This window comes from Empidonax traillii, unplaced genomic scaffold (genome assembly GCF_003031625.1).
Source record: "Empidonax traillii isolate 1590-97213 ecotype Southwest subspecies unplaced genomic scaffold, ASM303162v1 scaffold25:size3598162, whole genome shotgun sequence".
Taxonomy (NCBI): domain Eukaryota; kingdom Metazoa; phylum Chordata; class Aves; order Passeriformes; family Tyrannidae; genus Empidonax; species Empidonax traillii.
Genome location: NW_020955218.1, coordinates 3,040,529 through 3,051,872, shown reverse-complemented (window position 1 = coordinate 3,051,872; position 11,344 = coordinate 3,040,529). Strand labels below are relative to the sequence as shown.

Sequence of the window (11,344 nt, the reverse complement as noted above, 5' to 3'; positions counted from 1 at the left end):
TCTTTTTTTTTTTGAGAATACTCAGACAACAACATTGTTTGTATGTGGTTGGGCTGCTGCCTCATGACAGGAGAGCAGCCTAGTTAGCCTGTTAATTCTGGTTTTGTTCAATCAAGGGATTGAATTTTTCTCCAAAATAGCTTAGTTTGATAGTACTTAGAGCATGCATTTGAGACATTTCATCCTTGGTTAGATTTCTTTTTCTATCAGTGTATTTATGATGTACCTGTCTCTAAATTCACTGACTCTTGATGCTGCATCATTTCACTTATCATGAAGTAAATTTTTTTCCATGATTGTGTGTTCCCTACTGATCACTGAGAAATAACATTTCACAGAGCAAGCACCTGTAGCATTCAGATTGTGTGTGGTTTTGATCGTATTTCTTAGTCTTCTCCTAGACTGAATCAGATATTAATACCAGGTGAGAAGAACTTTATTTGGAACTGCATTAACTTGTAGTTGTGCATTTTATGGCCAAATGTAGGAGTTGGTTGTGTTTGACCATTAACAGATTCAATCTCAGAGAAGCATGAAACTGATGTTGAAGGCCTTTAAGTACTCCTAAAGAAATTATGTTTAAGGGTAGTGCCTTGGTGCAGGTACCTGTAATGCAGGCTGGCAGCTGTTTCTAGTTAGGACCTGCCAATATCCCCTCATGAAACATGCCGTGGAGCATTAATGACTTGTGACACTTTATAACTTGATAAACTTTATGTACTGGTAATGAGTCAAGTGATAGGTTTCTTTTCTGAGGTGTTTCTAAATTATAGGAGGGTTTGGATAACATTTTTTATTATATTGAATTTCTAGATTCATATGGCATGTGGTCCCCTTTCCGATATAGTCCCATCAGCTGTTTTGGGACGAAAATTTTCATGTAGTTTAAGCTGGAGTGAGAGATGTGCTGACTGCATCAGGAAGTGTGCATTGATATCATGCGGATAATTCTTACAACTGAAGAATGACAGTGATCAGTGTAAATTTGAGATCTGCTTCTAGTCTTTGACTTAAGCACCTCTTGATTCAGACACTGTTAGGCTAATGTTCCTGAAATTTGGGATAAGCTAGTTTCCCACAGCTTTCTGGTCCTCATCCCTTGCCTCCTCCAGTGCTGACTTGAACACATACTTTGTTTTTAAAAATTAAAGTTTCCTAGCCTCAGGAAATGAAGTCTACCCCCCATCTCTTAAAGCCACCATGGGACAACTTCACTCACATACAGCAGAACAGTTAAATTTTCGAGGTCTGTTAATATTTTCATTGGCATATGTTACCTTGTCATATAAATGTCACAGAACAGTAAGGAACAGTGTAACAAAACGATGAGAGGTTTTGGGAGAAGTTCTCAGGCAGAAGGAGGTAACTGAGTGCTGAACAAGAACAGCTCATTGTAACTATGGTGACTGGTCTTTTAGCTTGGATGCAGAGTGCAACAGAGGCAGTAATATTAAACCAAGCTGTTTGTAAACCGTAGTGAAATTATTGTGTCTATTAGTAATTAAATGCACCATTCTTTTGGCCTTATTACAGTGTTTAGGGATAGTTAGGAAGCTAGGATTGCTAGGTACAGCCCAACAAAACAAAGGCAAAGGCCCAGGTAGTGCTTACTGTTGTAAAAAAAATAAACTCACCCATAGAGAATTCCATGTAGATCTTCAGCAGTGTGTAATTCCCCTGATCCTAATTTTTCAATGCATGAGATAAGGATCTTAGTTTAACCTTTGGCAACTTTCCTTTGACTGTCAATCAGGCACCAGGTTGTGGTGATGGGACTGTGTGGTGTGGTCAGTGCTGTTTCCTTGATCACTTATTTACCTTCCTTTCATTACTTTCTTTTTTTTCATGGTAAGCAATTATGCTTTCCAAACACTGCCTTTATTCTCCATGGTTTGGTGAATAACCACTGGTAAGGTGAAGTGAGTTTTGAGGAACTAAAAGCCAAAGCAAAACCTTTCAGAAGAGGTTTTTATCGCGGGTTACGGGGGTCCCACGACAAGACCCAGCGGCACATTTTGTATGGGAGACGAGTCATGAAGAGGATGACCCACAAAATGGCAGTTTATTAAAACAAGAAGACAGCTTTTATACAGGGGAATACAGAAGGTTCAGGAATAGAGGTAGGACCCCGGCTAGGAACATCAAATCCTGAGAGCTACTGATAGGGGAACTTAGAGGGATAGGCTACAGGAATATGTCAGGTCACTCAGGGGGAAGGGAGAGCTAGGGGAATAATGGAAGGACTGTCCTGGGTGCTCGGACAGGGGAATCTTCTGAAGCTGCAAGGCTGTGGCCTTGTAGCTGGTTCCCAGGCAGTTCTGCACAGCTGAAGTTGCTAGAAGTCTTCTAGAGAGATTTCCTCCTCTAAGCCTTCCTTCCAGTTCTTTTGCATCTCTCTCCACTCTCTGTAGGCCTCTTCTGGTCCACCCCTGACAGGTTTTCTTCTGATTTTCAAAACAAAGTAGCATTTTTGGGAAGAGTTTCTCTTTGGTTTCCTTCTGTTACATGTCCCAGATTGTAAATATTTTTTTGTGTACCAAAACTACAAAGAAACCAGAAACAAAATAAAAAACCCCAACAGCTCAGCTGTGTCACTGCATTCATTATCTTTTAAATTTGTAAGTTATGGTTTAGGATATAGCCAGCTAAAATATTTTGTGTGGGCAGACCTTAAAAACAAAGAAGAGATAAAGGAAATTGTGGGGTAAATGCATTCAGTTGGACACTGTCCTGTGAGGTTACATCAGTCCAGCTCAGATCACAAGCATCCCATTGTGTTATGTTGTTAATTTTTTTCCAGTAAAAATTTCCTATTTTTCTCACTCATCTAATCATTAATAAACAAGACTGCTAATAAAGGTCTGGACAACTTAGCTAGTTGTCTCCTGCCTTCCAGCATCTCCTTCTGTAATTTTTTCCCATTATGACAGGTTTTGCACTCTGACCTTAATTACTGTATTGTGGTGTTTACTTCTCTGTGTCTCTTAGGACTGCCAAGTGCTTTGAGATCTCATGCAGTGATATCACCTTCCTCAAGGGAGGCAGTGGAGGTGCTGATCTCCTCTCTCTGGTGACCAACAGTAGGACATGAGGAAGTGGAATGAAGTTCTGTACTATACATCATAGAATCCAGTATTTCATCACAGAAGGCACATTGGCAGTTTTAAACTAAATAATGTATTGGTTCGTTGCATACAGTTTCCCACGCAGGTTTTTCCATTAATGCTGACTATTATTGTCAGTGTAACTTACGTTGAGGAACAAAATGTGCTTTGAGGAGACTGAAGTTCATCAGTCCATCAGGATTAGTAGCTGCAGCAACATTGGACTGTCCTGTGGGTGGTGGTAACGCTACAGCAATGAAGGCTCGAGCTAAGCAACCTTTCTGACATGGCTGACTGACACACAGAGATATTTTCTGAGTGCCTCAGTCAGATTAGTAAAACAGGCTGCTCTGTAGCAGAGCACAAGCTCTGTGTGTTTTTTCCTAGTGTGCGTACTCATTGTGTGAAGCGTAAGATGTGTGTATGCATTTTATATTGAAGGGAAGCTCCTGTGCTGCTTCAAAAGCATTGAAAATGTTTACTTGAGTTGTATTATTATAAAAACACTGTTGTGTGTTAGGCACATAAATGCGAAGGGAAAATATATTAAAATGTAATATCAAAATTCAAATTAACTTATGCGTATTTTCAGTTTCTTTTACAAGAAGAGTAGAAAGGTAGAAAAGGTAACCAGATAAGGATAATAGCTTTCATTACAGAATTAACAGCTATATATGCTGAGGTGCATTACAATAAATGGTAATGAGGTTAGTGTTAAAATGCAAAAAGATATTGACATTAATGTAGAAAAAATAATTTCATAAAAGCCTTAATAAATAATAGGGCCTGTATACCAGTTGGTATTATTAGGGAGGAAAACTCTCCCCAAGGACTGACAGGTAACATTTCCACTTTTCAGGGATGCTTGGTGTCCTCTGGTCTTCTATGGTTTATATTCCTCTTCCTGTCTTTAAATTATTATAAAATGTGAAACCTTCTCATCTGAAAGTCTTTATTGCTTATTGTGATTATTTGACTTTATTCCTCATGGAATGACTAATCCCTCATCACTGCAAATTCAAGAATTTCATAGAGAAGTGGGAAGGTGTTGCTTTTTTAAAGTGATGCAGCTTTATTTTATTAAAGAAAAAGTAAAGTCATAGAAATTAACAGTTATTTTCAGTGTCCAGATTGAGAAATCCTAGGGGCTTTTTCAGCAGGACTATGGCTTGAATTCAACACCCAAAATCAAAGGATGTGGAATTATTAATTCTGGAAATCTTTGCTTGTCTTTAGTTGAAAGACTTCGAGATTTCTATTTTTAAATCAGAAGCATGAATTTGATTCTGATTCCTTGTATGTAATATATGCCATTGTAACAGTGCTTGGCATGACACATCATGAAATGGAGAAAAATTCAAAGTAATGGAAAAGGATTTCCACTTTTGAGTGCAAAATTTTTTAGGAGCTGTACATCAAGAAAACTGATTATCTGAAAATTCCTATTAAAAATGCTAAAGAAATTTTTATTTCCAAAATGGGTGGGATTCTTCACTGTAATTCAGCATAATAAACATTCTCGTTAGATTTTTCTTCTTTTATATATGACTAGAACATTTCCTATTATTTGATTTGAAATGGCTCTGAGAATAAACATCTTCTGAGATGAGGTACTTTTGCTTTTGTCAGTTTCGTTGTTGTTTCTGCTGGTGGCATCCCTCTTTAAAGCTTTATCTCACTGAACATGAACTGCCTCAGCAACTTTTGTTAGAATCACCATCATTCTCTTTGTTGTCCCAGTTTAAAAAGATATTCCAATGTGAATAAGTGCTTGTGGTAATGCTTAATGCTCTGTATCTCTCAGAAATTCATTTGCTTTTTGATGAGAATTCTGCTTGCACATTGCAAACTGGTGTTTGCTCAGTTGCTGTCCATGTAAATACTAATGCTTTCTAGAAAACATTCATAAATCTCTAAGCTGTTGCCATAATTGTAAAGAATTAATTCTCTTTTTGCTATCTTTAATCTTGTGGGGTTTTTTTCTGTTTTAGTAAAAATAGTCTTACAGATTAAGGATTTCTTTAAAGCTTTACTGTCCCTTTGATAGGGCTATGTGCTATATATATATATATATATGTGCAATTGCATTCAAAAGAGTTAAAAGAACATCAAGTTTACAAAATGAATCTCTTAAACTATGGGAATTCCAGTGCTTTGTTTCTTTCTGCAGTCCTAATTAGCTTCCTTGTGCACATATATTATGAAAAATTTTCCTCTTGACTCTGTCCTCATAAAATGTGCCAGTTGCAGCGTGCTTGCTTAACACACACACTTGCTGGATTTTATCTTATTGTTCCAGTTCAGTATGCAGTCCAGTTCTGCACATTGTTCGGTGGTGGTGTGAAGATGAAATTCTACTATGACAGACAGACATTATTGCAGTATTTAAAAAGCTACAGAGCAGTGAGTTGGGTGATTCCTATTAAGCAAGCTTTTGAGTTCTTGTGATAGTTAAAAAATATGTGTGTGATTGTGTATTTAAATATTTTTATATTTGATTTGCATATATAAAAAGAGGATTCTCTGACTCTGGCTTTGAAGATTGAAGGTTATCTGGCAGAGAAGGAAAAGCATTCTGTACAGACTCACTGTGTGAAGTCTTTAGGGTTTCCCAGAACTTTCTTGGTGCAAGCATTCAAGGGCTGGGAACTTGGAGATGCTGAAACTTTTACACAATTATCTGCATGAAGTGTTGTAAAAGTGAGAATTATCATTTGCTACCACGGGCATTGAGATGAGATGAGATGTGCTTTTGTGCATCAGTTGACTCCAAGCCTTTTAGGTTTATAGATTTGGAGTTTTCATGTCACCTTCTCAGTTTTGTATAGTTAAACAGTTGGGAAAATTTTAGCTTATGCCATAGATACCTGTATAATTTGAAAGGTTTATTGCCCAACTTTTGTTGCTTTTTCACATCAAAGGTGTGGAGTGATAGTTGGATCTTGCACCATAGTTGATTCAAAGCCAGGTTGAATATGACTTAAAGCAACTTGGTCTCGTGGAAGCTTTTGTCTTAGTATTAAAAGCACTAGGTAATTTCAAGACTTCCATCTTTTAAGTTTATGAAAGCTTGAGTTTGTCTCAATCTCTACCTAATACATCAGAAAGACATTAATTTTGGTTCAGACATGACAAGGTGGATGTCAATAGTATATATTATGGAATATCCTTATAATTACTCCTTTCTTTGAAATACGTATTTCGTTTGAAAATGTTTTAGACCATGCAGGAGATTATCAAATTCAGACATACTTCAATGAGGGTTTTGGCTTTATTAATGTTGTTGTCGCTTATCTAACTAGTAGATTACGGAATCAAAGACCAGTTTCCTAATAGGTAAATATAGCTTTTGCAAGTTTATAAAAAGTAATTAATTCAGCTAATTTTACTTTAAAAGTTAAATAAATATTCTCATATGGAATTGAGTGTATTAGGCTGACATATTTTTATTTTCTGCTCTGACTGAGCTGTGCTTTCTATGCTTATTTTATTGGACAGATAGAACTGTGTATTGTACAAGCTGAGTTGGTACCAATATAATATTTCCAATAAGTTGTTTAAGTCTGCTTTCAAACTGGGCAATGAGCCTGTTGCCAGTGTGCAGCACTGGGTTAGAATAACTTAACAATTATCCTGGTTGTGTTCAAAAAGCATCCTGACTCCAATCAGCTGTAACTGTTGGGCAGGGTAGTTAAATATGCCAATAATTTTTTAGCATCATCAGAAAAGGACTTTCCATTTTTTATTGGTCTCCAGAGGCCATCAGCACTATTTCATCCTAATAGAAGTTTGTTTAGCACCAAGGAAAAGTTGCTGCCTTTGCAGTTTTCCCAGCCTCAGTTGGCTTATGTTGGAAAAAGCAGAGCCCAGGGTTGAATGTACATATTTTTGGAATAACTCAAAGCACTGACCAGACATATGCCATATAATTTGAACATATATATAATGCAAAGAGATATGGTCTTGTTCATACTTTTGTTATGAGTTCTGAAGAATATATTAAAGTAGGGTTATTTGTGATCTGTTCTAAAAGTATTTCTGAAATATAGAAGAAACATTCTTCTCTCTCTGTGTGGATCACGTACCAGATATGAAACTAGTGTATCATTCTATTTTCTAAACAGTAAATTAAAGAGATGTCTCTACTACTTACTTGATGTTTTGGGGAAATCTTGCAACCAAAGAATCTGTCTTCTATTCCAAAATCCAAACTCTAGATATAATTACAGAGAAAAGGGCTGAGGAAGCAAAGCTTGCCTATTTTGTTTTGATTGGACTAAAAGTTTAGACTTAAATTCTCTGTGGTCAGGAGGCTGAGATTAAAGGGTCTGTAATTAGATTCAATACTCCATGTGTCTTAATGCCCTGGAAGGCCAAACCCTGTCTGCAGGCAATGGTAGTTGCCAGGATCATCAAAAATAGTTCATAGATGCAAGTGAAAAGGAAATTATGCATGCTTTCTGAAATACTTTGTTCTTACTTGCTCTGTCTTGTTTCTGTAAAAAGAGAGGATATGAAATGCCTCCAAATATCTAGAAAACAAGTAGGACTTAAGTTGAGAAGAAGTTGTTTTACTTCTGGTTCATGCCTGGTTTTACTTCTGCCTGGCTCATGTAGGTAGTCCTCTGCATTCAAGTCATGTTTTGGTAGTTTTTCCTTTCGATTCTCTGATTTTCTTCACATTAGACATTGTGGTACCCAAAGCAAAACAGGTTATTAGATGTTTGTGTTTCTATATGTATGTGAAAAGTTTTTTGCCACATAGTCACAAGGGAACAGGTGCATCTTTTCATTAATAGTTTATACCGAATAATAATTAAGGTTTTTGTTTCAGAAATTTCCTAGTTTAGGTTAATAGTAATGAGCAAAACAAAGCTTTTTTGGGTTGTTTTTTTTTGGTTTTTTGTTTTTTTTTTTTTTTTGGCTGAATTAACAGTTGAGGGTAATGCTTGAGGATGAGTTTGTTGTTGGTGACCTGCGAATGAAATGATGGTATTTGGGGGTTCCACTCTTCCCTGGTCCAGCTGCCCAGCACTGGGGCCATGGCAAGTGTGGTTCAGAACATGGTCTGAGTGCTCTTCTCTTTTTCACAGGCAAGTTAAAGATCAAAATAAGAAAGTAGCAAATCTGAAGCACAAAGAACAAGTGGAGAAAAAGAAGAGTGCACAGATGCTGGAGGAGGCCAGGAGACGAGAGGATAATCTTAATGACAGCTCCCAGCAGCTTCAGGTAACATGGGAATTGAATTCAAGCAATTTGGCCAATCAGCCAGGCTTAGCTACCTGGCTGTACCTCCTGATCTGTTTTCATAGCTGTTACCTGAGAAACTTGTTACTGATTATTTAAAATCCTCTCTCAGTTGCCTTCATATCTTACTCCGTTTTCATAAGAGGAAAAAATAGTTTTAACTGTCAACTCGGTTATGAAGTGCATTGCTGAAATAATTTTATCTGTTCTGTGTTGAGTTTGGTGTGGCATATCTTTCTTCTCTGCTTTTCTAACAGCCTTTTTCTTTAGCTGTTTTGTGTATTTTCCCAGCTGGTTTTACCTTATAGTGCTGCCTTTGCTTCAGTAAATGAAAGATAACCAAGTAAGTGTTCTTAGAGTAAACTGGAATTGTGGGATTACTGGAGGACCATGTTTTCTGTGTGTACTTGTCCTTGTTTAGTCTACCCCATGAATTCTGAGTGTGCAAATATGCAAACCGGTCAGTTTGCATTATCTCTGAAGTTATATCATGCCACTGCCCCACAGAATTATCTGGTTACATCAAATCTGCCTAGGCATAAGAAAGTCACTGGTATGAAAGCAAGTCAAACATTTCTCAGTGTCCTCTATGTTGAGATTAGCTGTAGATGGTTTACCAAACAGTAACTTTTCAGTTGCTGTCATAAAAATGTTAAACTGTTGGCATGAAGTAAAGCAAAGAGACCATGATGCTAAGTGTGGGGATGACAGACATTTTGCCTGTGATTCATTTACAAAAATAACTTTCTTTTTGATGAGTGAAAATAAACATGGAAACAGTACCCTACCCTTTAGGTCTTTTAAAATTAGTTTTTAAATGTTTAAAGAGCACGTTCCCTAGGTGTTTTCCTTTGTTGTTTCAGTTTCCTTTGTTATACCTGTACAATGAAGACACAGAATACATCCTAAGAGTTCACTAGCAAAGATAAATCCTCTCCTTAATTGAAACAGATACTTCTTTACTCTGTTCTGTGGGATTCTGGAGGCATGTCTTCAACTAAAACTTTGAAAGAACCACAGAAACGTGTGTCCATGTGAAATACTCTCAAATTCACCGTTTTGTGGTTTTTGCCCCTCAAGTCCAGTCCTGAGAACTGAAATAGTTAAGTTTCAAGTGTATGAAAATGATTTCATAACTGCAGACCTTTATAAAAGGCGAGGATGTAGGATTTCTACATCTGCTAATGGGTTTTGTGACTGTAATGCTATGGCAATTCACAAGGCTCTCGTTATGTGGCAGCTATGTTTAAATAACACAATCCTCCTGGTATTAGTGAAATGTCTTTAAAAATTCCTAAAACTAATACAATATTTGGTTACATTTCTAATCTGCATTTGAGTAAATCTATATCTTAAGTTTGAAAAGATAGCTGGTACTTGGCATTTGCCTTGCAGTTATGTGGATGGTGTATTTATCAAATGACACTATTCCACGAGGCCATCATTTTTGGTTTTATGTAGCACTTCCAGATTTTAAAAGGTATGGCTTTTCCCCCCCACAATTACTCATTCCCTTTTCATTTTTCTTTCTTCTTCACATATGTAATGCACTGAAAAAAGCCTGAAATTTTCCCCCAGCTCCTCTTTGCATACTAAAACCACTCTTTCTTTGTTAGAAACAGTAAGTTATGTAAAGTGTTTGTACTACTACACACAGCAATGGGCAGAGAGGCAAAAACGGCACTGCTTTGTATCAGAATTCTTTAAGAATATATGACGGTCCTTGCAGTACCCAATTCTTTACTTATAAAGTGTTTTAAGCAGTAGAGAGATCATAGATCTAAAACTGTGAATAGCATGGATATCTTTACCTTTTTACCTTCAGGTTTTCTGATGTGAGATCTCTATACAGCAGTACATAGTTTTTTTACTTTGCTTATGTTGTGTTTTATTCTGCGCTGGTGTCTGTTGCTTCCTATATAATTATGTGCAAGTATTTTTTAGATTAAAAATAGACACTATTAAATGCATGAAAAGATTTAGGATTGAAGTGTGATGTGATAGTCAGCATTGAAATGTACAAGTTGTGACAGTATTAAAGTTGGTTGGTTTTCCCTAGTGCCTTTCCTGCCTTTGTGAACCTAATTGTCCTGTTTGGGTGGGCTCAATTTTTAGTGAGCCTTTCCTCGTATCCAGCACAAGGCTGAAGGGAATGCTTTCATTCACAGATGAAAAAGGTCTGTATGCTCTAATGAAAATATCAGGCTAAGGTAAAATATGGAGTGTTTAATGACAAGTGACAGGTTCAATAAAAACTCCTTCCTTTAGAAGAGCCCTCTGCTTATAACCTCCCTCTCTCAAGGACTGCAGCGTTCTGGTTTCCTGGAAGTAAAATTTACCCAGGACCACTTTTCAATTTGTTAGTTGTGGAGACCTGTCTTTTCTACAGACTCTACAGGGCACTACCTTCTAATCGATTAAAAAAAAAAAAAAGTAAACCTGAGAAGACCATAGATTTTTTTTTTTTTTTTTCTTCTTTTATGCAACCATTGTTGTCTTTGGGGTCAGGACACACAAGCACCAATTTCAGATAATTTTGGTCTTGGTGGTTTTGGCTGGAATTAATAATAAGACATTATGAAATGCTTAAAAATATATGATCTGCATGTTCTTTGGTCAACCATCTGCAATCCAGTCAAATAAACACGCTCCCAAAGCACACAGTCCACTCCTCCTCTCTCTGTCCCTAACAGGCATGTGGTTTCTTTCTTCCTGAGTCCAGTAACAAAATGTTCATTTATTCAGAGAGCTCTGATGATGGAAATTTGGTATTTTGGGGAGTGGGGGAAGAATGAAAACCATAATGTCTCAATTCTAGTGAGATGGATAAATGGTTTTCCAAATTTGTCTTTTCCTCCCGAGTTCCCTTAAACCACAATTCTCCAGAGATCTCAGAGGTTAACGAGTGTCTGGTCTACAAGCAGGATAAAAAAAAATCCCAAACTGTTGTGCTGGAGTAGAAAATTTTTGCTTCAGGTAGCTAAAGGTTGGCT

General features: G+C 37.0%; 1 protein-coding gene across 12 annotated transcripts in view; it reads left to right on the top strand.

The window, feature by feature from the left end:
• The window catches only part of ERC1 (ELKS/RAB6-interacting/CAST family member 1), a 301,902-nt gene that overhangs the window by 149,217 nt on the left and 141,341 nt on the right, over positions 1 to 11,344 (top strand). For all 12 annotated transcript variants that reach the window (XM_027905936.1, XM_027905963.1, XM_027905952.1 and 9 more), the window contains one exon: positions 8,198 to 8,333. In XM_027905936.1, coding sequence (XP_027761737.1) covers positions 8,198 to 8,333 — 136 coding nt within the window. The remainder of the gene's footprint in view (positions 1 to 8,197; positions 8,334 to 11,344) is intronic.